General features: G+C 60.4%; 3 protein-coding genes across 5 annotated transcripts; 1 reads left to right on the top strand and 2 right to left on the bottom strand.

The window, feature by feature from the left end:
• Positions 1-1185: 1185 nt before the first annotated feature.
• VKORC1 (vitamin K epoxide reductase complex subunit 1) lies at positions 1186-2960 on the bottom strand. Its single transcript, XM_083815019.1, has 2 exons — positions 2767-2960; positions 1186-1333 (listed from the first exon to the last, which is right to left on the bottom strand). Exons 1-2 carry the CDS (start codon positions 2913-2915, stop codon positions 1201-1203), a joined length of 282 nt encoding a protein of 93 aa, XP_083671145.1. The 5' UTR covers positions 2916-2960; the 3' UTR covers positions 1186-1200.
• A 438-nt stretch (positions 2961-3398) lies between these two features.
• On the top strand, positions 3399-19844 carry LOC310888332 (serine protease 53-like). Of its 3 annotated transcripts, XM_083814940.1 has the most exons (11): positions 3399-3919; positions 4475-4513; positions 5023-5191; positions 6430-6707; positions 8472-8638; positions 10464-10680; positions 13600-13753; positions 14751-14983; positions 17034-17167; positions 18662-18986; positions 19185-19844. In XM_083814940.1, the coding sequence occupies exons 1-11, from the start codon at positions 3622-3624 to the stop codon at positions 19754-19756; spliced, it is 2586 nt and encodes an 861-aa protein (XP_083671066.1). In that variant the 5' UTR covers positions 3399-3621; the 3' UTR covers positions 19757-19844. The 3 variants fall into 3 exon arrangements, with proteins under 3 accessions (XP_083671066.1, XP_083671065.1, XP_083671064.1); XM_083814939.1 differs by having other exon boundaries at positions 3402-3919; positions 4478-4513; positions 18662-19844; XM_083814938.1 differs by having other exon boundaries at positions 3403-3919; positions 18662-19844.
• A 2591-nt stretch (positions 19845-22435) lies between these two features.
• Positions 22436-24764, bottom strand: ZNF646 (zinc finger protein 646). The gene has a single exon (XM_083814941.1). The coding sequence runs from the start codon at positions 24658-24660 to the stop codon at positions 22573-22575; it is 2088 nt and encodes a 695-aa protein (XP_083671067.1). The 5' UTR covers positions 24661-24764; the 3' UTR covers positions 22436-22572.
• Positions 24765-25881: the final 1117 nt, after the last annotated feature.

Genomic DNA, 25881 nt, shown 5'->3' on the forward strand with positions numbered 1-25881 from the left:
GGAAGGGGGACTTAATATAGGGGAAATATAGGGGAAGGGGGACCTATAGGGGATTGGGGGGGAGCTATAGGGGAAGGGGGAGCTATAGGGGAAGGGGGAGCTATAGGGGAAGGGGGAGCTATAGGGGATTGGGGGGGAGCTATAGGGGAAGGGGGACTTAATATAGGGGAAGGGGGACTTAATAGAGAGGAAAGGGGAGCTATAGGGGATTTGGGGGGAGCTATAGGGGAAGGGGGACTTAATACAGGGGAAGGGGGAGCTATAGGGGATTGGGGTGGAGCTATAGGGGAAGGGGGACTTACTATAGGGGAAGGGGGAGCTATAGGGGATTGGGAGGGGAGCTATAGGGGATTGCGGGGGGAGCTATAGGGGAAGGGGGACTTAAACATAGGGGATTGGGGGGTGGCTATAGGGGAAGGGGGACTTAATATAGGGGAAGGGGGAGCTATAGGGGATTGGGGAGGGAGCTATAGGGGAATGGGGACTTAATATAGGGGAAGCTATAGGGGATTCGGGGGGTGCTATAGGGGATTGGGGGACTTAATATAGGGGAAGGGGGAGCTATAGGGGATTGGGGGGGAGCTATAGGGGAAAGGGGACTTAATATAGGGGAGGGGGGGGAGCTATAGGGGAGAGGGACAGGCCTATGTAGGGGAGGGGGAAGCTATAGGGGAGGGGGATTATGGAGGGGGTACAGACCTATAGGGGAGGGGACGGGCCTATATGGGGGAAGGGGACGGAGCTATAGGGGAGGGGGCACATATAAGGGAGGGGGACAGACCTATAGGGATTTGGGGGGAGGGGGATCTATAGGGGATTGGGGGGGGGGGCACCTATAGGGGACTGGGGGAAAGGAAACACACCTATAGGGGATAGGGGGGGGGGGATTTTGGGGGGGGTCTATAGGGGATTGGGGGGGGTCTATAGGGGATTGGGGGGGGTCTATAAGGGATTGGGGGGGGTCTATAAGGGATTGGGGGGAGGGGAACACACCTATAGGGGATGGCAGGCGGGGACACCTATAGGGAATGGTGGGATGGACATATAAGAAAGGGGACAGACCTATAGAGGGAGGGGGGACATAAAGGGGAGGAGGTATGGACCTACATAGGGGACAGACCTATATGGGGGGGGGGGGGGGCTATACGGGAAGGGACGGACTTATATAGGGGAGGGGGCCCTATAGGGGGGGAGGGGGCCCTATAGGGGGGGCCCCAGCGTACCCAGCAGCCCCTGCAGCAGGTAGAAGAGCAGCCCGACGGCGCTGTTGGGGACGTTGGCCGCGCTGTCCCGGCCCAGCAGCCCCTCCACCAGCCCCAGCCCGCGGCCCCACCTGCCGGGGGGGGGGGCGGGGACACCGTTAGCCCCGCCCCCAACAAGCCCCGCCCCCAACAAGCCCCGCCCACCGCCCCTAAGCCCCGCCCCCAAGCCCCGCCCCCCGCCACGTGGCGCTGTTTACCCGCGCCTCCCCCCCCCCCCCCACCAACGCAACTTCCGGTGCAGAGCAGCTTGGGGGGGGCGTTGAGCAACGGGTGCAAAGCAAACGACCTTCGGCCCCGGGGGGCAGCGCAAAGCCCCCGCGTGCAAAACCCCGGGGCAAAGCAACACCCCCCCCCCCCCCGGTGCAATGCAAGCCCTGCTGCGTTGCAACACCCCCCCCCCCGTGCATGCAAACCCCTGTGCAATGCAACCCGATTCCCCCCGTGCAATGCAACCCCTGTTGCAATGCAACCCCCGTGCATGCAATCCCCTGCTGCATTGCAACCCAACTCCCCCTGTGCAATGTAGCCCGTGGTGCAATGCAAACCCCCGTGCATGCAAACCCCCATGCATGCAAACCCTGCTGTATTGCAACCCAACTCCCCCGTGCAATGCAGCCCCTGTTGCAATGCAGCCCCCCGTGCATGCAAAGCCTGCTGCATTGCAGCCCAACTCCCCCGTGCAATGCAACCCCTGCTGCAATGCAACCCCCTGTGCATGCAAACCCCTGTGCAATGCAACCCAACTCCCCCGTGCAGTGCAACCCCTGTGCATGCAAACCCTGCTGCATTGCAACCCACCTCCCCCCATGTAATGCAGCCCCTGTTGCAATGCAACCCCCCGTGCATGCAAACCCTGCTGCATTGCAACCCAACCCCCCGTGCAATGCAGCCCCTGTTGCAATGCAGCCCCCCGTGCATGCAAACCCTGCTGCATTGCAACCCAACTCCCTCCGTGCAATGCAGCCCCTGTTGCAATGCAGCCCCCCGTGCATGCAAACCCTGCTGCATTGCAACCCAACTCCCCCAGTGCATGCAACTCCTGTTGCAATGCAAAGCCCTGGTGCAATGCAACCCAGAGTGCAATGCAAACCCTCGTGCAATGCAAACCCTTTGCAATGCAACCCCCTGGTGCAAGTTACCCAAATTGCCCTGTGCACGCAAACCCCGATGCAATGCAACCCCTGGTGCAAAGCAACCCCCCCACCCCCCCCCCGTGCAATGCAACCCCCCAGCGCAACGCAACCCAACTCCCCTGGTGCAACACAAACCCTGGTGCAACGCAACCCCCCGTGCAAGCAACCCCCCCCCCCCCCCGTGCACTGCAACCCAAGTTTCCCATTGCAATGCAACCCCCCCCCGTGCAATGCAACCCCCCGTGCAACGCACCCCCATTGCAACCCCACCCCGCTGCAAATCCCCCCCCCCCCCCCAAACTCCCCCCCCGGTGCAATGCAACACCCCGACCCCCCCCCCTTACCCCCCCTGCCCCCCCCTCCCGGTGCACCTGGAGGCGAACACGCGCGTGCACGACACGGCGGGGCCCAGGTCGCACGCGGCCCGGTACGTGGGGTCCCGCGCGTGGGCGCGCTCCACGTGCAGGGCGTACAGGGACAGGGCCAAGCCCGCCGCGCACAGCACCGCGCGCGCCGCCATCGTGCGCGCGCACCCCCCCTCCCCGCCGGAAACGGCCGCGGGGGATGCTGGGAGATGTAGTCCTTCCCCCCCTCCCCGTAGAGGATGGGGTGGGGGGGAGCTGGTGTATGCAAATTGGGGTGTGCATATTAATGAGGTTGTAAATGGGGGGGTGGGGGGCGGCACCCCAATACCTGGGTCCCATTTTGGGGGGTTTAACGGGGGGCACCCCATTAATTGGGTCCCATTTTGGGGGGCACCCCTATACCTGAGTCCATTTTGGGAGGGGGGTTAAGGGGGGCACCCCAATACCTGGGTCCATTTTTGGGGGGTTTTAAGGGGGGGCACCCCAATACCTGGGTCCCATTTTGGGGGGGTTTTAAGGGGGGGAACCCCACTAATTGGGTCCCTTGAAAGGGGACATCTGGGTCCCCCTTTGGGGGGGACACCCCAAAACCCGGGTCCCCTTTTGGGGGGTTCAGGGGGGGCACCCCAATACCTGGGTCCCCTTTGGGGGGTTTAGGGGGGGCACCCCAATACCTGAGTCCCTTTTGGGGGGGGGGCACACCCCAACCCCTTTACCCCTTGAAAAGGGCACATCTGGGTCCCCTTTTTTCGGGGGGGGGACACCCCAAAACCCGTCTCCCCTTTTTTTGGGGGGGAAGGGACACCGGACAACCACTCCCCTCCCACGCTGGGCGTGTCGAAGTGTTGGGGGGGGTGAGTAATGCCCCCCCCGGGCACCCCAACACACTCACCCCCCCTCTTTTCCTTCCCTTCCCCCCCCTCCCCCCTTTTTCCCCTTCCTCCACCGGCAGGCGTTAAAACCGGATCCGTGCCCAGGACGCGGACAGACGGCCACGGCCACGGGGACAGACGGCCACGGGACGGCCACGGGACGGGGACAGACGGCCACGGCGGCACACGGGTCACCCCCGGGGGGGCCGCCATGCCTCGACACGCCTCGACACGCTTCAACACGCCTCAACACGCCGCCACCCTCCTCCTCCTCCTGCTGCTAGCGCGTGAGTGATGCTGGTGGGGGGGGGGATGCAGGTGTCCCCAAATTTGGGGGGGACACGACAAGGGGGTCGCACGAGGGGGGGAACCCCGATACGTGAGGGTCACCCCAATAGAATGTCTGTCCCCACCGAGGACCCCGGGGGACCCCAAAAGGTCCAAAAGGGGGACCCAAAGGGACAAAAGGGGACCCGAAAGGACGAAAGGGGACCCGAAAGGACGAAAGGGACCCTAAAATGTCCCCAGGGGGATGGACATGGAGCGTCGGGGCCACCCGGACGGCCCGCCCGACCGGTCCTACGGGAAGCGAGGACGTCTCAACCCCAAAAATGAGCCCCAGCGCCCGGGGTGGGGCAGGGTGGGGCTGGCCACCTGGCTGGGGGGGCACCCGCACGCTTGGGTCCCCCAGGGGCGGTTTGGGGGGGGGTCCTGCTTGGGTTCCCCCCACAGCTCCTCATCCCTATTTCCCCTCTTCTCCCCCAATTTCCCCCCTTTTTCCCCTATTTCCCCCCTTTTTCCCCTATTCCCCCCCCATTTCCCCTATTCCCCCCCCCCCCCAGCAGATGAAATTTCGGCTGCAGCGGCTCCCTCCGCAGCAGGTAAGCCGCATGCAAATGAGCTCTTGCATATTCATGAGGACCCTGCCCTTTCCCATTGGCCGCTCCCCTTTCCCTGCCCTCCCCCACCTGGAAGAGGGACCCTATTTTTTTTTGGGGGGGGGGGGGACACGACACGACCTGGGTGCGGGGCTCCCTGTGTCACCCACGGGACCCGGGCGCCATCCTTGAAGGGGGAGCTGGGGGGGCACCCAAATATCCCGGTGCCATTTTTGGGGGGTGGGGGAGCACCCAAGGGTGCCATCCTTGCACGAGGGGGGGGCGGAATTAAGCATCCGGGCACCCCGAGCACCCAACCCCATGGTGCTGGTGCAACTTTTCCTGGCCCGGTGTCGCAACAACCCCCCCGGGGACGACGAAATCGGGGTTGGGGGTTGGGTGACGCAACGCCGGGCGGGTGTCCCCCTTTTTTTTGGGGGGGGGAAGGGTGGGGGGGAGGAGAAGGGGGACGCAGGCACCCTGACGCCCGGGCTGATGGGTGCTGGGCGCAGAGCTCGAGTGCGGGCAGCAGCGGGAGCTGGGCCGCGTGGTTGGGGGCGCGGCCGCCCGGCCCGGCGAGTGGCCCTGGCAGGTGAGCCTCCAGCTGCAGGGGCAGCATTTCTGCGGGGGCACCCTCATCGCCCCCCAGTGGGTGCTCTCGGCCGCCCACTGCTTCCAGGGGTGAGTCCCGGGGAGATGCCGGGGGCGGGGGGGGGTGTGGGGGGGTGGGAGGCAGGGTGGGGGGGTGGTGACCCCCGGGGGAGGGTGCGTTGGGCCACCCAGAACCCCGTTGGGCTACCCAGAACCCCGTTAGGCCACCTAGATCCTCATTGGGCCCCCTCAGAACCCCATTGGGCTATCCAGAACCCCGTTAGGCCACCTAGACTCTCATTGGGCCACTCAGAACGCCCACTGGACCACCCGGAACCCCATTGGGCCACCCAGACCCCCCATTGGGCAACCCAGACCTGCCATTGGGCCACCCAGAACCCTATTAGGTCACTTAGAACCCCATTAGGCCACCCAGAACCCCATTGGGACCCCCGAAACCCCGTTGGGCCACCCAGAACCCCATTGGGCCACCCAGACCTCCCATTGGGCCACCCAGAACCCTATTAGGTCATCTAGAACCCCATTGGGCCACCCAGACTCCCTATTGGGCCATCCAGAACCCCATTAGGTCACTTAGAACCCCATTAGGCCACCCAGAACCCCATTGGGCTATCCAGAACCCCATTGGGCCACCTAGATCCTCATTGGGCCCCCCAAAACCCCACTGGGCCCCCCGACCCCCATTAGACCACCTAGAACCCCATTAGGGCCCCAGAAACCCTCATTGGGCCATCCAGAACCACACTGGGCCACTCAGAACCCCATTAGGCCACCCAGAACCCCATCGGGCCACCTAGATCCTCATAGGGGCACCCAGAACCTGGTTGGGACACTTAGAACCTGAGTTGGGGCACCCACGACTCATTGGGACACCCAGATCCTCTTGGCAGGGGGCACCTAGAACCCCCTTGGGTCACCTAGAACCTGGGTTGGGGCTCCTAGAACCCGGGTTGGGTCACCGAGAACCCGGCTGAGGGCCCTCGACCCATGTCTGGCCACCCACAACCCATAGGGACACTCAGATCCTCTTGGGGGGGGGGGGGGCACCTAGAACCTGGGTTGGGGCACCTAGAACCTGGTTGGGACATGTAGAACCTGGGTTGGGCCACCCACGACCCATAGGGACACCCAGATCCTCTTGGGGGGGGCACCTAGAACCCCCTTGGGGCACACCTACAACCCCCCTGGGGCACCTAGAGCCTGGGTTGGGTCACCTTGAACCCGGATTGGGTCACCTAGAACCCGAGTTGGGTCACCTAGACGCCGTCGGCACACCCCCCTGCCCCCCCTCCCCCCCCCCCCCCCAGGCCCAACGGGAGCCGCGCGGAACCCAGGGCCTGGACGGCGGTGGTGGGCCGGCTCCGGCTTCACGAGCCCGGCGGCCAGGAGCGGCCGGTGGCCGAGGTGGTGGTCCACGAGGACTACCGGCAGGTGGAAGGGGGCCACGACCTGGCGCTGGCCCGCCTGGAGACCCCAGTGGCCCTGGGCCCCCGCGTGGGCACCATCTGCTTGCCGCAACCCCGCTACCCCTTCGCCTTCGGCACGCCGTGCTGGCTCACTGGCTGGGGCAACGTGGCCGAGAACGGTGAGCCGGGGGCCACCAGGGGGCTATCAGGAGGCCGCCGGGGGCCACGGGGGGGGGGGGGGAGGGGGTGGAACTCGTGGCGGGGGGGGGGGGGCGCTCCACAGGCGGTTCCTCAGCATGTGGGTGCTTGTGGTGGTGGGTTTCTACGGGGGGAGTCCTGATTGTTGGTGTCTCCACCAGGGGGTTCCTGATTGGGGTTCCTGATCTTTGGGGTGGCCATGGGGGGGGTTCCTGACCAGGGTTCCTGATCGTTGGGGTGTCCATGGGGGGGTTCCTGACTATTAGGGTCTCCACAGGGGGTTCCTGATCGGGGTTCCTGATCGTTGGGGTCTCCACCAGGGGGTTCCTCATCACTGGGGTCTCCGTGGGGGTTTCCTGATTGGGGTTCCTGATCTTTGGGGTGTCCACCAGGGGGTTCCTGACCGTTGGGGTCTCCACAGGGGGTTCCTGATCGGGATTCCTGATCGTTGGGGTGTCCATGGGGAGGTTCCTGATCATTGGGGTCTCCACAGGGGGTTCCTGATCGGGATTCCTGATCGTTGGGGTGTCCATGGGGGGGTTCCTGATCTTTGGGGTGTCCACGGGGGGTTCCCGATCATCTGGGAGCTAGGGGTGATGGCAGCTCATGGTGGTGGATCCCCGTGATGGAGGAGCTCCATGATGGAAGATCTCCATGGTAGAGGTTCTCCATGATGGAAGATCCCCATGGTGGTGGATCCCCATGATGGACGATCTCCATGGTGGACAGTCTCCATGGTGGACGGTCTCCATGGTGGTTGATCCCCATGATGGACGAACCCCACGGTGGTGGATCTCCATGATGGAAGATCTCCATGGTGGACGATCTCCATGGTGGACAGTCTCCGTGGTGGACAATCTCCATGATGGACGATCTCCATGATGGTTGATCCCCATGATGGACGATCTCCATGGTAGAGGTTCTCCATGGTAGAGGTTCTCCATGACGGAAGATCTCCATGGTGGTTGATCCCCATGATGGACGATCTCCACAGTAGAGGTTCTCCATGACGGAAGATCTCCATGGTGGTTGATCCCCATGATGGACGATCTCCACAGTAGAGGTTCTCCACAATGGAAGACCTCCATGATGGTTGATCCCCATGATGGACGATCTCTATGTTAGAGGTTCTCCATGTTAGTTTCTCCATGATGGAGGATCTCCATGGTGGTGGATCTCCATGATGGACGATCCCCATGGTGGTGGATCCCCATGATGGACGAACCCCATGGTGGTGGATCCCCATGATGGATGATCTCCATGATGGAAGATCCCCATGATGGACGATCCCCATGGTGGTGGATCCCCATGGTGGTGGATCCCCATGGTGGTGGATCCCCATGATGGAAGATCTCCACGGTAGAGGTTCTCCACAATGGAAGACCTCCATGGTGGTGGATCCCCATGATGGACGATCTCCATGGTAGATGTTCTCCATGGTAGAGGTTCTCCATGACGGAAGATCTCCGTGGTGGTTGATCCCCATGATGGATGATCTCCATGGTAGAGGATCTCCATGGTGGACGATCTCCATGGTGGACGATCTCCATGGTGGACGATCCCCATGGTGGTGGATCCCCACGACGGACGATCTCCACGGCAGAGGTTCTCCGCAACGGAAAAACTCCGCGCCGCTTCCTCCCCGCGGTGACATCCCCCCCCCCCACGGCGACGTCCCCGCCACGATGCCCCTCCCCCCCCACCCCTCCCCCACCCCCCCCAACCCCCCTCCCTTTGTCCCGCAGTGTCCCTGCCGGCGGGGGCCCCCCTGCAGAAGGTCTCCTTGGACCTCCTGAGCGCCCCCACCTGCAACTGCCTCTACTCCAACCTGCGGCGCCGCGACCTGGCCCGCCCGGCGCGGCCCGGCATGGTGTGCGCCGGCAGCAAGGAGGGCGGCCGCGGGGCCTGCCAGGTGCCGGGGGGAGGGGACACGGCAGGGGGGGGGACATCGGGGACGTCGGGGACGTCGGGGACATCGGGGTGGCGGGGGTGGTGGGGACGTCGGGGGCGTTGGGGACATTGGGGACACCGAGGGTGTTGGGAACGTTTGGGGACGTTTGGGGACATTGGGTGCGTTGGGAGTGTTGGGGACACCGAGGGTGTTGGGGATGTTTGGGGACGTTTGGGGACATCGGGGTGGCGGGGGCGGTGGGGACATCGGGGGCGTTGGGGACACCGAGGGTGTTGGGGACATTTGGGGACGTTTGGGGACATTGGGGACATCGGGGTGGCGGGGGCGGTGGGGACATCGGGGGGCGGTGGGAGTGTTGGGGACACCGAGGGTTTTGGGGACATCGGGGGCGTTGGGGACACCGAGGGTGTTGGGGACGTTTGGGGACGTTTGGGGACTTTGGGGGCATCGGGGATGTGGGGGTGCTGGGGACGTTGGGGACATTGGGGACATTGGGGACATTGGGGTGTTGGGGACATTGGGGACATTGGGGACATTGGGGACATTTGGGGGGTGTTGGGGACATTGGGGACATTGGGGTGTTGGGGACATTGGGGACATTGGGGTCGTTGGGGACATCGGGGTCTTGGGGACGTCGGGGTGGTGGGGACATTTGGGGGGGACATTGGGGGCGTTGGGGACGTTGGGGGTGGGGGGGACATCGGGGACATTTGGGGTCTTGGGGACATCGGGGGTCTTGGGGACACTGGGGTGAGGAGAATAGGGTCAGGCCCAGGGATCTATAGGGTCCCTACAATCAACCTATAGGGTGTCCCCCCCCCCCGACAGGTTCAGGAGGGTTTTAGGGTCCCCACAACCAACCTATAGGGTCTGCCTCCCCCCAGTCATATCAGGGGGGTCTATAGGGTCCCCATAACCAACCTATAGGGTCTCCCCCCCCCCATTAGCAGCTTAGGGGTTCTATAGGGTCCCCACAACCAACCTATAGGGTCTGCCCCCCCATTAGCAGACTGGGAGGTCTATAGGATTCCTACAAGCTCTCTATAGGGTCTTCTGCCCCATAGTCATATAGGGGGGGTCTATAGGGTCCCTATAGGGATCTCCCCCCCCCAGACAAATTCAGGAGGGTTTTAGGGACCCCACGACCAACCTATAGGGTCTGCCCCCCCCCCCAGTTGTATCAGGGGGGCCTATAGGGTCCCCACAACCAACCTATAGGGTCTCGCCCCCTACAGACAGATCTGGAGGGGGGGTCTATAGGGTCCCCACAACCAATCTATAGGGTCTCCAGCCCCCCGAAAAATTCAGGAGGGTTTTAGGGTCCCCACGACCAACCTATGGGATCTGCCCCCCCCCATAGTCATATCAGGGGGGCCTATAGGGTCCCCACAACCAACCTATAGGGTCTCCTGCCCCATACTCAGATTGGGGGGATCTATAGGGTCCCTATAGGGATCTCCCCCCCCCCCCCCGACAAATTCAGGAGGGTTTTAGGGTCCCCATAACCTATCTATAGGGTCTGTCCACCCGTAGTCATATGGGGGGGGTCTATAGGGTCCCGACAACCAACCTATAGGGTCTCCTGCCCCATAGTCAGATCGGGGGATCTATGGGGTCCCTATAGGGATCTCCCCCCCAGGCAAATTCAGGAGGGTTTTAGGGTCCCCACGACCAACCTATAGGGTCTGCCCCCCCCCAGTCGTATCAGGGGGGCCTATAGGGTCCCCACAACCAACCTATAGGGTCTCGCCCCCTATAGACAGATCTGGGGGGGGGTCTATAGGGTCCCCCCAACCAACCTATAGGGTCTCTCCCCCCCCCCCAGGCGGACTCGGGGGGCCCCCTGGCCTGCTTTTCGGGGGGCCGCTGGGTGCAGGCGGGGGTGCTGAGCTTCGCCGTGGGCTGCGCCCGCCCCAACGGGCCGGTGCTGGCCACGGGGCTCGCGGCCCACGCCGGGTGGCTCCGGAACCACGTCCCCCCCGCCGCCTTCCCCCCGCCACCCCCGCCGCCCCCCCCCGGCCTGGAGGACGGCAAGTGCCTGGGTGAGTTGGGTTTGGGGGGGCGGGGGGGGCGGGGGGTATTGGGGTCGGGGGTGGGGGGGACCCCCAAAAGGGTTTGGGGGGTGGGGAGGGGGGAAATCCTATTAGGAAGGGAAACGGGGGCGGGTTTTTTTGGGGGGGTACCTAAATCCTATTTAAAATCCTATAAAAAAATCCTATAAAAAATCCTGTAAAAAAATCGTATAAAAAAATCCTATAAATCCTATGAAAAAATCCTATGAAAAAATCCTATAAATCCTATGAAAAAATCCTATAAATCCTATGAAAAAATCCTATAAAAATCCTATAAATCCTATAAAAAAATCCTATGAAAAAATCCTATAAATCCTATAAAAATCCTATAAATCCTATGAAAAAATCCTACAAATCCTTTAAAAAATCCTATAAATCGTATAAAAAATCCTATAAATCCTATGAAAAAATCCTATAAAAAAATCCTATAAATCCTATAAAAATCCTATAAATCCTATGAAAAAATCCTATGAAAAAATCCTATAAATCCTATAAAAATCCTATAAATCCTATGAAAAAATCCTACAAATCCTTTAAAAAATCCTATAAATCCTATAAAAAATCCTATAAATCCTGTGAAAAAATCCTATAAAAAAATCCTATAAATCCTATAAAAATCCTATAAATCCTATGAAAAAATCCTATGAAAAAATCCTATAAATCCTATAAAAATCCTATAAATCCTATGAAAAAATCCTACAAATCCTTTAAAAAATCCTATAAATCCTATAAAAAATCCTATAAATCCTGTGAAAAAATCCTATGAAAAAATCCTATAAATCCTATAAAAAAATCCTATAAATCCCATGAAAAAATCCTATAAATCCTATGAAAAAATTCGATAAATCCTATAAAAAATCCTATAAATCCTATTTAAAATCCTATAAATCCTATTAAAAAAATCCTATAAATCCTATGAAAAAATCCCATAAATCCTATAAAAAAATCCTATAAATCCTATGCAAAAATCCTATAAATCCCTTTGGACCCCAATAATGGGGCGGGGGAGCCAAAACCCCGTTGAGATCCCGTTTGGATCCTAATAATGGGGTGAGGGCACCCCAAACCCTATTAAAACCCCACGGGGATCCCAAAACCCCACTGATCCCCCCCCCGTTTGGCCCCCAACAATAGGGTAGGGGCACCCCAAACCCTATTAAAACCCAACGGGGACCCCCAAACCCCATTGAGACCCCACGGGGACCCCAAAACCCTATAAACCCCCCGTTTGACCCCAATAAATGCGTTGGGGAACCCTAAACCCCCTTAATCCCCCCCCTTTTGGCCCCCAATAATAGGGTGAGGGAACCCCAAACCCTATTAAAACCCCACGGGGACCCCAAAACCCCATTGATTCCCCCTTTGGACCCCAATAATGGGGTGAGGGAACCCCAAAACCCTATTGAGACCCCATTCAGACCCCAATAATGGGGTGAGGGAACCCCAAACCCTATTAAAACCCCATGGGGACCCCAAAACCCCACTGATTCCCCCTTTGGACCCCAATAATGGGGTGGGGGCACCCCAAACCCTATTAAAACCCCACGGGGGACCCCAAAACCCCATTGATCCCCCCGGGTTTGGCCCCCAACAATAGGGTGGGGGCACCCCAAACCCTATTAAAACCCCATGGGGAACCCCAAAACCCCCTTAATCCCCCCCCTTTGGCCCCCAATAATAGGGTGAGGGCACCCCAAACCCTATTAAAACCCCACGGGGACCCCCAAACCCCATTGAGACCCCACGGGGACCCCAAAACCCTATAAACCCCCCGTTTGACCCCAATAAATGCGTTGGGGAACCCTAAACCCCCTTAATCCCCCCCCTTTTGGCCCCCAATAATAGGGCGAGGGAACCCCAAACCCTATTAAAACCCCACGGGGACCCCAAAACCCCCTTGATTCCCCCTTTGGACCCCAATAATGGGGTGGGAGACCCTAAATCCCATTGATTCCCCCCCCTTAGGATCCCTATAATGGGGTGGGGGAACCCCAAACCCTATTAAAACCCCACGGGACCCCCAAACCCCATCGAGACCCCACGGGGGACCCCAAAACCCTATAAACCCCCCATTCGACCCCACTAAATGCGTTGGGGAACCCTAAACCCCTTAATCCCCCCCCCTTTTGGCCCCCAATAATAGGGTGCGGGAACCCCAAACCCTATTAAAACCTCATGGGGAACCCCAAAACCCCCTTGATTCCCCCTTTGGGCCCCAATAATGGGGTGAGGGAACCCCAAAACCCTATTGAGACCCCATTCAGACCCCAATAATGGGGTGAGGGAACCCCAAACCCTATTAAAACCCCATGGGGACCCCAAGACCCCCTTAATCCCCCCCCCTTGGCCCCCAATAATAGGGTGAGGGCACCCCAAACCCTATTAAAACCCCATGGGGACCCCCAAAACCCCACTGATTCCCCCTTTGGACCCCAATAATAGGGTGGGGGCACCCCAAACCCTATTAAAACCCCATGGGGACCCCCAAAACCCCACTGATTCCCCCTTTGGACCCCAATAATGGGGTGAGGGAACCCCAAACCCCATTGAGACCCCATGGGGACCCCAAAACCCCCTTAATCCCCCCCCGTTTGGCCCCCAACAATAGGGTGGGAACACCCCAAACCCCATTGAGACCCCACGGGGAACCCCAAAACCCTATAAACCCCCCATTTGACCCCAATAAATGCGTTGGGGAACCCTAAACCCCCTTAATCCCCCCCCCTTTGGCCCCCAACAATAGGGTGGGGGCACCCCAAACCCTATTAAAACCCCACGGGGACCCCAAAACCCCATTGATTCCCCCTTTGGACCCCAATAATGGGGTGGGGGGACCCCATTATCCGACCCCGCTCCCGCCCCTAATCCTTTTTCCCCCCGACCCTACAGGTTGCGGGATGCAGGGGGGCCCCCCCCTGGCGCCCCCCCCGAGCGGGGCGGGGTGGCCCTGGTTCGTCAGCCTGGCTTTCGGGGGGCTGCACCGCTGCGGGGGGGCCCTGGTGGCCGAGAGCTGGGTGCTGACGGCCGCCCGCTGCTTTATAGGGTGAGTGCCGCGGGGGTCCCGACCCCAAAACCCCTTCGAGACCCCCTGAAAACCCCAAAATCCTGTAGAAAACCTATGAAAACCCCCAAATCCCATAGAAAACCTATGAAAACCCCAAAACCCCATAGCAACCCTATGAAAACCCTAAAACGCAATAGAGAACCTATGGAGACCCCAAAACCCCATAGAGACCCTATGGAGACCCCATAGAGACCCTACGGAGACCCCAAAACCCCATTTAGACCCTATGGAGAACCCAACACCCCACAGAGACCCTATGGAGACCCCAAAACCCCATAGAGACCCTATGGAGACCCCAAAACCCCATACAGACCCTGTGGAGACCCCATTGAGATCCTATGAAAACCCCAAAACCCCATTGAGAACTTACAGAAACCCCATTGAGAACCCATGGAAACCCCCAAACCCCATAGAAACCCTATGGAAAGCCCCAAACCCCATACAGACCCTATGCAGACCCCAAAACCCCATAGAGACCCTATGGAGACCCCATAGAGACCCTATGAAAACCCCAAAACCCCATAGAAACCCTATGGAAACCCCAAAACCCCATAGAGAACCTACGGAAACCCCCTTGAGGCCCTATAGAGACCCCAAAACCCCATTGAGAACCCATGGAAACCCCCAAACCCCATAGAGACCCTATGGAGACCCCATAGAGACCCTATGAAAACCCCAAAACGAGGCCCTATAGAGACCCCAAAACCCCATAAAGAACCTACGGAAACCGCCAAATCCCATTGAGACCCTATAGAGATCCCATTGAGGCCCAAGGTTTTTAGGGTCCCCCCCTCCCTTTTAGGGCCCCCCCCTCCCTTTTAGGGCCCCCTATCCCCTTTTAGGGGCGCCCCCCCGCCCCCCTGACCCTATATCCCCCCCCTCCCTTTTAGGGTTCCCCCCTCCCTTTTAGGGCCCCCTATCCCCTTTTAGGGCCGCCCCCCCGCCCCCCTGACCCTATATCCCCCCCCCATTTCAGGCGCCAGGCAGCCGAGGCCTGGCGGGCGACGGTTGCGGGGTCGGAGGCGCGGGCGGGCGCCCGCCTGACCCTACACGGGGCCTATGTGGGGCCGGGCCGGGGCCGGGACCTGGCCCTATTACGGCTCGAGCGGGGTCTGGTATTGGGGCCGGCGCTGCGCCCCCTCTGCCTGCCCTATAGGAACCACCGGAGACCCCCCGGAACCCGCTGCTGGGCCCTGCTCGGCCCTAAAAGTGAGTGTCCCCCCCTACGGGGTCCCCAACGGGGTCCCCAATGGCCCCGATCACAATGACCCCGATGATCCCGATCCCGATGACCCCAATGGCCCCGATGATCCCGTTCCCGGCGACCCCAATGGCCCCGATCCCAGTGACCCCAATGATCCCGTTCCCGGTGACCCCAATGGCCCCGTTCCCGGTGACCCCAATGGCCCCGATCCCAATGACCCCAATGACCCCAATGATCCCGTTGACCCCAATGATCCCGTTCCCTGTGACCCCAATGGCCCCGACCCCAATGACCCCAATGATCCCATTCCCGACAACCCCAATGATCCCGTTCCTGGTGACCCCGATGGCCCTGACCCCGGTGACCCCAAAGATCCCATTCCCGATGACCCCAATGATCCCGATCCCAATGACCCCAATGGCCCCGATCCCAATGACCCCAATGATCCCAATCCTGGTGTCCCCAATGATCCCGATCCCGATGACCCCAATAGTCCCGTTCCCAGTGACCCCAATGATCCCGATCCCGATGACCCCAATGGCCCCGATCCCAATGACCCCAATGATCCTGTTCCCGGTGACCCCAATGGCCCCGATCCCGATGACCCCAATGATCTCGATCCCAGTGACCCCAATGATCCCATTCCCGGTGACCCCGATGATCCCGATCCCGGTAACCCCGATGATCCCGATCCCAATGACCGCGATCCCGATGACCCCAATGATCCCGTTCCCGGTGACCTCAATGATCCCGATCCCGGTGACCCCAATGGCCCCGATCCCGATGTCCCCAATGATCCCGATCCCAATGACCCCGATGATCCCGTTCCCGGTGACCCCAATGGCCCCGATCCTGATGATCCCAATGATCCCGATCCCGGTGACCCCAATGATCCCAATCCCGATGACCCCAATGGCCCTGATCCCAATGACCCCGATGATCCCGATCCCAGTGACCGCAATGATCCCGATCCCAGTGACCCCAATGATCCCGTTCCCGGTGACCCCAATGGCCCCGTTCCTGGTGACCCCAATGGCCCCGATCCCAATGACCCCAATGACCCCAATGATCCCGTTGATCCCAATGGCCCCGATCCCGGTGACCTCAATGATCCCGTTCCCGGTGACCCCAATGGCCCCGATCCTGATGATCCCAATGATCCCAATCCCGATGACCCCAATGGCCCCGATCCCGGTGACCCCAATGGCCCCGATCCCGGTGACCTCAATGATCCCGTTCCCGGTGACCCCAATGGCCCCGATCCTGATGATCCCAATGATCCCGATCCCGGTGACCCCAATGATCCCAATCCCGATGACCCCAATGGCCCCGATCCCGGTGACCCCAATGGCCCCGATCCCAATGACCCCAATGACCCCAATGATCCCGTTGACCTCAATGATCCCGATCCCGGTGACCCCAATGGCCCCGTTCCCAGTGACCCCAATGATCCCGTTCCCGATGACCCCAATGATCCCGTTCCCGGTGACCCCAATGATCCCAATGCCAGTGACCCCAATGGCCCCAATCCCGGTGACCCCAATAGTCCCGATCCCGATGACCCCAATGATCCCGATCCCGATGACTCCGTTCCCAGTGACCCCAATGGCCCCGATCCTGGTAACCCCGATGGCCCCAATCCCGGTGACCCCAATGATCCCCAAATGTCCCCCAACATCCCCAACACCCCCGGTGTCCCCAAATGTCCCCGATGTCCCCAAATGTCCCCAACGCCCCAAATGTCCCCAAATGTCCCCAATGTCCCCAATGCCCCCAATGCCCCCAATGTCCCCAAATGTCCCCAAATGTCCCAAATGTCCCCAAATGTTCCCGATGTCCCGAAATGTCCCCAATGTCCCCAATGTCCCCAAATATCCCCAACGCCTCCAATGTCCCCAATTCCTCCCATGTCCCCAAATGTCCCCAACACCCCCGATGTCCCCAACGCCCCCGATGTCCCCAAATGTCCCCCAATGCCCCCAATGTCCCTGATGTCCCCAACGCCCCCAACGCCCCCGATGTCCCCAACGCCCCCGATGTCCCCGATGTCCCCAGGCCCGGCCGTCCCCGAGGAGCTGGGCAGCGTGGAGGTGACGCCGCTCGAGTCCCCCGCGCCCCGTGGGGACGTTGGGGACTCCGTGGAGGACACCTTCGGCGTCACCGTCCCCAACGGCACCAGCGCCTGCCAGGTGAGGGCCCTTTCGGGGTCCCTTTTGGGGTTTTGGGGGTCCCGGGGGCCTTTTGGGGTCCCTTTTGGGGTCTTTTGGGGGTCCCGGGGGCTTTTTGGGGTCCCTCCGTCCCTTTTGGGGTCCCCATGTCCCTTTTGGGGTCCCCGTGTCCCTCCCAGTGTCCCCTCCTGAGGTCCCTTTTGGGGTCCCTTTTGGGGTGTCTGTGTCCCTCCTGGGGTCCCTTTTGGGGGTCCCCGGGGCCTTTTGGGGTCCCCGTGTCCCTTTTGGGGTCCCCGTGTCCCTCCCAATGTACCCTCTGTCCCTCCTGGGGTCCCCATGTCCCCTCCTGAGGTCCCTTTTGGGGTCTTTTGGGGGGTTTTGGGGTCCCCTGTCCCTTTTGGGGTCCCTTTTGGGGTCCCCGTGTCCCTCCTGGGGTCCCTTTTGGGGTCTTTTGGGGGTCCCGGGGGCCTTTTGGGGTCCCTCTGTCCCTTTTGGGGTCCCTTTTGGGGTCCCCGTGTCCCTCCTGGGGTCCCCTTTGGGGTCTTTTGGGGGTCCCTGGGGGCTTTTGGGGTCACTTTTGGGGTCCCTAGGTCCCATTTTGGGGGGGGTTTGGGGACTTTTGGGTCACTATTGGGGCTTTTGGGGTCCCTTTTGGGGTCCCTAGGTCCCATTTTGGGGGGGATTTGGGTGCTTTTGGGTCACTAATGGGGCTTTTGGGTCACTGCTGAGGCTTTTGGGGTCATTTTGGGGGTTCCTAGTTCCTATTTTGTGGGATTTTGGGCCTTTTGGCTCATCACTGGGGCTTTGGGGTCACTTTTGGGGTCGCTTTTGGGGTTCTTAGATCACATTTTTTGGGATTTCGGGATTTTTGGCTCATCGCTGCCTCTTTTGGGGTTGCTTTTGGGGCTTTTGGGGTCACTTTTGGGATTTCTAGGTCCCATTTTATGGGATTTTGCCCCATTTGGCTCATTGCTGCCTCTTTTGGTGTCACTTTTGGGGCTTTTGGGATTCCTAGCTCCCATTTTATGGGATTTTGGCCCTTTTGGCTCATCGCTGCCTCTTTTGGGGTCGCTTTTGGGGTTGCTTTTGGGATTCCTAGTTCTCATTTTATGGGATTTTGGGACTTTCGGTTCATTGGTAGTGCTTTGGGGGTCACTTTTGGGGCTTTTGGGATTCCTAGCTCCCATTTTATGGGATTTTGGCCCTTTTGGCTCATCGCTGCCTCTTTTGGGGGTCGCTTTTGGGGCTTTTGGGGTCACTTTTGGGATTCCTAGGTCCCATTTTATGGGATTTTGGCCCTTTTGGCTCATCGCTGCCTCTTTTGGGGTCGCTTTTGGGGTCACTTTTGGGATTCCTAGTTCTCATTTTATGGGATTTTGGGACTTTTGGTTCATTGGTAGTGCTTTTGGGGTCACTTTTGGGGCTTTTGAGATTCCTAGGTCCCATTTTATGGGATTTTGGCCCTTTTCGCTCATCGCCGCCTCTTTTGGGGTCGCTTTTGGGGTTTCCCTACAGCCGGACCCGGGCTCCCCGCTGGCCTGCGAGGAACGGGGGATCTGGTTCCTGGCGGGGACGGCCACCGGGGGGGGTTGCGCCGAGGGGGGCCCCCCCCTTTTCACCGCCGCCCACCTCTACGAGCGCTGGATCGCCGGCATCACCCGCGAGGCCTACTTCGCCGAGACGCCCCCCGACCCCAAAGAGGCCGAGGAACCCGACGACCCCAGCTTTTGGGGGACACCGCAGCCCCCGGAGGACCCCAATGTTCGAGGCTCCCCCAAACCCGTGGAGGACCCCAAACCTTCTGAAAACCCCAAACCTTCTGAAGACCCCAATGTTCGGGGTTCCCCCAAACCCGTGGAGGACCCCAAACCTTCTGAAAACCCCAAACCTTCTGAAGACCCCAATGTTCGAGGCTCCCCCAAACCCATGGAGGACCTCAACCCTACTGAAAACCCCAAACCTCCTGAAGACCCCAACCCTACTGAAGACCCCAATATTCGAGGCTCCCCTAAACCCGTTGAGGACCCCAATGTTCAAGGCTCCCCCAAACCCGTAGAAGACCTCAACCCTACTGAAGACCCCAATGTTCGGGGTTCCCCCAAACCCGTGGAGAACCCCAAACCTTCTGAAGACCCCAATGTTCGGGGTTCCCCCAAACCCAAAGAAGACCTCAACCCTACTGAAGACCCCAATAATCGAGGCTCCCCGAAACCCGTGGAGGACCTCAACCCTACTGAAGACCCCAATAATCGAGGCTCCCCGAAACCCGTGGAGGACCTCAACCCTACTGAAGACCCCAATGTTCGGGGTTCCCCCAAACCCGTGGAGAACCTCAACCCTACTGAAGACCCCAATAATCGAGGCTCCCCCAAACCCGTGGAGGACCCCAAACCTTCGCAAGACCCCAAACCCTCGGAGGACTCAGGTGACCGGGAGCCCCCCGAGCCCCCCAACGCCACAGGGCTGCCCCCGCAGGACCCCACTGCGGGGGGGGTCCCCGCTTTTTGGGATCGCCCCGAGCCCCTGGAGGAACCCGGGGACCCCGATACCTGGCAGCACCCCCAGACCCCTCAGGACCCTGATACCTGGGAAGGTTCCGGCGATGCCTGAACCCCTCTTTTTTTTGGGGGGGGGTGAGGCTGGGGGGGGGGGGGGGGGGGAGACGGAGCAATAAAGTGGTGGTGGTCTGCAGCCCCTCCCCCCCGGCCTCTTTTTGGTTTTTCTATAGGATTTGAATTATCTTTGGGGGGGGCCTGGTCCCATCTTAGGGTCCGTAGACCCCATTTGGGGGACCTTTGGGATCCCCGACCCCATTTCAGGGTCTCCAGCCCCATTCAGAGCACATTCGGGGGTCCCCAGACCCCTTTAGGGAACATTTGGGGGTCCCCAGCCCCATTTTGGGGGTCCCAAACCCATATCAGGGCACATTTAGGGTCCCCAGCCCCATTTCGGGGCTTCCCAGCCCCATTTTGGGGGTCCTGACCCCAATTAATTGCACATTTAGGGCCCCCCGGCCCCATTTTGGGGGTCCTGACCCCAATTTGGGACCCATTTAGGGCCCCCCAGCACCATTTTGGGATCCCCAGCCCCATTTTGGGGGTCCTGAACCCAATTCGGGACCCATTTAGGGCCCCCCAGCCCCATTTTGGAGTTCCCAGCCCCATTTTGGGGGTCCTGAACCCAATCTGGGACCCATTTAGGGCCCCCCAGTCCCATTTTGGGGCCCCCAGCCCCATTTTGGGGTCCTGACCCCAATTCGGGTCCCATTTAGGGCCCCCCAGCCCCATTTTGGGGGTCCTGACCCCAATTCATTGCACATTTAGGGGTCCCCAGCCCCATTTTGGGGCTTCCCAGCCCCATTTTGGGGGTCCTGACCCCAATTAATTGCACATTTAGGGCTGCCTGGCCCCATTTTGGGGGTCCCAAACCCAATTTGGGACCCATTTAGGGCCCCCCAGCCCCATTTTGGGGTCCCCAGCCCCATTTTGGGGGTCCCGAACCCAATTCGGGACCCATTTAGCCCCCCCCCAGCCCCATTTAGGGCCCCCCAGCCCTCTTTTGCCACTGCCCGGCAGAAAATCCCCCCGAAACGCTCCAAAACAACCCAAATTTAATGCCGGGGGAGACACACCCCCCCCTCCCCGCACCCCGACACCGTCCCCCGTCCCTCTCGGCGCCGCCGGGGGGCAATGCGACGGTGCCGGAGGGGCCGGGAACCCCCGTGGACACCGTGGGGGGGGGACGCCCCCCCGGCAACGCGCTTTGGGGCGCCGCCAAGGATTTGGGGTGACCCCAAACCTCCCCCCGGGGTCCCCGACGCCGTCACCGGTGCCAGGAGGGGGCCGGGAGACGCCGGGAGCGCCGAGAAAGACGGTTGGGGTGCCGAGGAGTCCTCCAAGGCCGGCACCATTGGGTTGAGGTCTACTGGAGGCTCTTCCTCCATCTTTAATGGCGTTGGCAATGCCGAAGAGTCCTCCAACGCCATCAACGTTGGGTTGAGGTCTACTGGAGACTCTTCTTCCATCTTTAACGGTGTCAGTCACACCAAAATGTCTTCCGACACCATCACCGTTGAGTTGAGGTCTACTGCAGGCTCTTCTTCCATCTTTAATGGTGTCGGTGACACCAAAATGTCTTCCGATGCCATCACCGTTGAGTTGAGGTCTACTGGAGGCTCTTCCTCCATCTTTAATGGCACTGGCAACACCAAAGAGTCCTACAACGCCATCAACGTTGAGTTGAGGTCTACTGGAGGCTCTTCTTCCATCTTTAATAGCGTTGGTGACACCAAAATGTCTTCCGACGCCGTCACCAGTGAGTTTTGGAGGCTCTTCTTCCATCTTTAACGCCGTTGGCGACGCCGAAGAGTCCTCCAACGCCATCAACGTTTGGTTGAGGTCTACTGGAGGCTCTTCCTCTATCTTGAATGGCGTCGGTGATGCCGAAGAGTCCTCCAACACCGTCACTGTTGAGTTGTGGTCTACTGGAGGCTCTTCTTCCATCTTTAATGGCATTGGTGACACCGAAGATTCCTCCAATGCCGTCATCGTTGGGTTTTGGTGTTTTGGAGGCTCTTCCTCCATCTTTAACGCTGTCGGCGGTGCCGAAGAGTCCTCCAACGCCACCACCGTTGAGTTGAAGTCTACTGGAGGCTCTTCCCCTATCTTTAACGGCGTTGGCAATGCCGAAGAGTCCTCCAACGCCGTCACCGTTGGGTTTTGGTCTTCTCGAGGCTCTTCTTCCATCTTTAATGGCATTGGTGACATCGAAGATTCCTCCAATGCCGTCATCATTGGGTTTTGGTGTTTTGGAGCCTCTTCCTCCATCTTTAACGCTGTCGGTGACGCTGAAGAGTCCTCCAACGCCGTCACCGTTGAGTTGAGGTCTACTGGAGGCTCTTCTTCCATCTTTAATGGCATTGGCAACGCCGAAGAGTCCTCCAATGCTGGCACTGTTGAGTTGAGGTCTACTGGAGGCTCTTCCTCCATCTTTAACGGTGTCGGCAACACCAAAACGTCCTCCAACGCTGTCACCGTTGGGTTCTGGTGTTTTGGAGGCTCTTCATCTTGAAGGGCGTTGGTGATGCCGAAGAGTCCTCCAACGCCGTCACCGTTGAGTTGAGGTCTACTGGAGGCTCTTCCTCCATCTTTAACGGTGTCAGCGACACCAAAATGTCCTCCAACGCTGTCACCGTTGGGTTCTGGTGTTTTGGAGGCTCTTCATCTTGAACGGCGTTGGTGATGCTGAAGAGTCCTCCAACGCCGTCACCGTTGAGTTGAGGTCTACTGGAGACTCTTCTTCCATCTTTAATGGCACTGGTGACGCCGAAGAGTCCTCCAACACCGTCACCGGTGCGTTTTGGTGTTCTGGAGGCTCTTCCTCTATCTTTAACGCCATTGGTGACGCCAAAGAGTCCTCCAACGCCATCACCGTTGGGTTCTGGTGTTTTGGAGGCTCTTCATCTTGAACGGCATTGGTGATGCCGAAGAGTCCTCCAACGCCGTCACCGTTGAGTTGAGGTCTACTGGAGGCTCTTCTTCCATCTTTAATGGCACTGGTGACACCGAAGAGTCCTCCAACGCCGTCACCATTGGGTTTTGGTCTTCTGGAGGCTCTTCCTCCATCTTTAACGCCGTCGGCGTTGCCAAAGAGTCCTCCAACGTCATCACCGTTGGATTCTGGTGTTTTGGAGGCTCTTCCTCCATCTTGAATGGCATTGATGACGCTGAAGAGTCCTCCAACACCGTCACCATTGAGTTGAGGTCTACTGGAGCCTCTTCCCCCATCTTTAACAGTGTTGGTGACACCAAAATGTCTTCTGACACCATCACCGTTGGGTTGAGGTCTTCTGGAGGCTCTTCCTCCATCTTTAACGGTGTCGGCGACACCAAAACGTCCTCCAACGCTGTCACCGTTGGGTTTTGGTGTTTTGGAGGCTCCTCCTCCATCTTGAATGGCATTGATGATGCCGAAGAGTCCTCCAACGCCATCACCGTTGAGTTGAGGTCTACTGGACGCTCTTCCCCCATCTTTAACGCCGTCGGTGATGCCGAAGAGTCCTCCAATGCCGCCACCGTCGAGTTGAAGTCTACTGGAGGCTCTTCCTCCATCTTTAACGCCGTTGGTGATGCCGAAGAGTCCTCCAACGCCATCACCGTTGAGTTGAGGTCTACTGGAGGCTCTTCCCCCAACTTTAACGCCGCCGGTGACGCCAACCCCTCCTCGCTGGCGCCGTCCGCGGCCGGCCGCAGCCGCTGGCGGCCGAGCAGCTGCCGGCGCAGGCGGCCAGAACCTTGCCGGCCCGCGCCGCGCCGCCGCCACCGCCGCTCGCCGTGGCTCCGCCGGTGGTTCTTGAAGGCCATCAAGTTGCCGAAAGCCTTGGGGCAGGCGCCGCAGCGGAACGAGCCCGTGGCGTGGCTCTGCCGGTGGTTCACCAGGCTGCCGGCATGCTTGTAGCTCCGGCCGCACTCCTCGCAGCGGTAGGGCCGCGCCGCTGCCTTCGTCCCGCTGCCCTCGTCCTCCTCGGCGCCGGGAGCTGCCGGCGCCGCCCCGGCTTTGCAGCGCGGGCGGTTGCGGAGGTGGTTGCGGTAGGCGGCCATGCTGGCGTAGCGCCGCGAGCAGACGGCGCAGGGGAAGACGCCGGTTTGGTGGGTCTGCCGGTGGTTGACCAGGCTGCCGCCGTGCCGGTAGGTCTTGCCGCAGATGCCGCAGGAGTACGGCCTCCTCTCGGCCTCTTCTTCCTCCTCTTCCTCCTCCTCCTCTTCCTCGCGCCGGTGCTCCCGCAGGCTCTCCATGTCGCCGAAGGGCTGCCCGCACCGCCCGCAGATGTGCCACGCCGCCCGCTCCTCTGGCGCTGCCGCTTCGCCGTGCTCCTCGCCGTGGTGCCGCGCCAAATCGGCCTCACCGGCGAAGGCCCCGCCGCAGACGGCGCAGAGGAAGGCCACCTCCTCTTCCTCCTCCTCCTCCTCTTCCTCCTCTTCTTCCGCCGGCCACCGGTGACGCCCAAAATGCTCCCGGAGCGCCGCCAACGCGCCGAACTCCTCGGGACACAACGAACACTGGAAGATCCCGACCGGCGCCGCCGTCGTCTCCGCCGCCGCCGCCGCCGCCCGGTGCCGGTGCCCGCGGAGGTGCCCCTTGAGCGCCCCCAAGTTGGCGAACCTCTTGGCGCAGAACCCGCAGCCGAAATCGCCCGTTTGGTGCGTCCGCTTGTGGTTGATCAAGCTCCCCGAGTGGCGGTAGGTCTTGCCGCACGCCTCGCACCGGTAAGAGCGTTCGGCGATGCCGGGGCGCGGTGGCGCCGGCGGCGCCGTCGCCCCCCGGTGAACGCGGAGGTGGGCGCGCAAGGCCGCGGCGTCGCCGCAAAGTTTGGGGCACGCCGGGCAGGCGAAGGCGCCGGGAGCGCGCTGGCGGTCGGCCGAGGGGAGGCGGGCGCCGGGGGGGGAGGGCCCCGAAGGAGCCCCCCGGGGAGGAAGAGGAGGAGGAGGAGGAAGGCGAGCGCCGACGGCGGCCATCTTAGGGCGATGGCGGCGATGGCGGCAATCCCAATCTCACAGCGGGGGGGGGCACCGTTAGGAGGAGGGCTGGAAGGGAAAGGGTTAAATTTTTGAGGGGGGTGGGGGCGGGGGGTGGAAGGGAAAGGGTTAAATTTTTTCGGGGGGGGTTGGGGTTCAGGGGGGGGGAAGGGGGACCCTAAAAGGGGGGTGGAGGGGGGGGGTGGATTTGGGTTCCTCTCCTAATTAATAGGGTGACCCTAAAAGGGGGGGGGGGGGAGGAGCTCGGGACCCCCCCCAAATTGGGGTTTTGGGGTGAAGGACCCCCGGGACCCCCCCCAAATTAATAGGGACCCCCCCTTAAATTGGGTTTTGGGGTGAAGGACCCTCGGGGACCCCCCCCCAAATTAATTGGGAGACCCTAAAAGGGGTTGGGGGAGGAGCTTGGGACCCCCCTCCAAATTAATAGGGTGACCCCAAAAGGGGGGTGGTGGGGGGGAAAGGAGCTCGGGACCCCCCCCAAATTGGGGTTTTGGGGTGAAGGACCCTCGGGACCCCCCCCAAATTAATAGGGTGACCCTAAAAGGGGGGTGAGGGGGGGGGAAAGGAGCTCGGGACCCCCCCCTAATTGGGGTTTTGGGGTGAAGGACCCTCGGGGACCCCCCCCAAATTAATTGGGAGACCCTAAAAGGGGTTGGGGGAGGAGCTTGGGACCCCCCCCAAATTAATAGGGTGACCCTAAAAGGGGGGTGAGGGGGGAAGGAGCTCGGGACCCCCCCCAAATTGTGGTTTGGGGGTGAAGGACCCTCGGGACCCCCCCCAAATTAATAGGGACCCCCCCTTAAATTGGGTTTTGGGGGGAAGGACCCTTGGGGACCCCCCCCAAATTAATTGGGAGACCCCAAAAGGGGTTGGGGGAGGAGCTTGGGACCCCCCCCAAATTAATAGGGTGATCCTAAAAGGGGGGTGAGGGGGGGGGAAAGGAGCTCGGGACCCCCCCCCTAATTGGGGTTTTGGGGTGAAGGACCCTCGGGACCCCCCCCAAATTAATAGGGTGACCCCAAAAGGGGGTTGGGGGGGGGGAGGAGCTTGGGACCCCCCCCCAAATTAATAGGGTGACCCCAAAAGGGGGGTTGGGGGGGGGAGGACCCTCGGGACCCCCCCCAAATCAACAGAGACCCCCTAAAAGTGCCTGGGGGAGGGGCAGCACCTCGGGAACCCCCCCCCCCCCAAACTTTGGAC

Source organism: Anser anser (assembly GCF_964211835.1).
Source record: "Anser anser genome assembly, chromosome: 34".
NCBI lineage: Eukaryota > Metazoa > Chordata > Aves > Anseriformes > Anatidae > Anser > Anser anser.

Coding starts and splice junctions, on each gene's coding strand:
- LOC310888332 (XM_083814938.1), top strand. CDS start 3,622: ATGCCCCCCCCGGGCACCCCAACACACTCACCCCCCCTCTTTTCCTTC. Junction 4,514..5,022: donor AGCGGCTCCCTCCGCAGCAG/GTAAGCCGCATG, acceptor TGCTGGGCGCAG/AGCTCGAGTGCGGGCAGCAG. Junction 13,754..14,750: donor GCCGCCCGCTGCTTTATAGG/GTGAGTGCCGCG, acceptor CCCCCATTTCAG/GCGCCAGGCAGCCGAGGCCT.
- VKORC1 (XM_083815019.1), bottom strand. CDS start 2,915: ATGGCGGCGCGCGCGGTGCTGTGCGCGGCGGGCTTGGCCCTGTCCCTG. Junction 1,334..2,766: donor ACGCGCGTGTTCGCCTCCAG/GTGCACCGGGAG, acceptor CCCCCCCGGCAG/GTGGGGCCGCGGGCTGGGGC.
- ZNF646 (XM_083814941.1), bottom strand. CDS start 24,660: ATGGCCGCCGTCGGCGCTCGCCTTCCTCCTCCTCCTCCTCTTCCTCCC.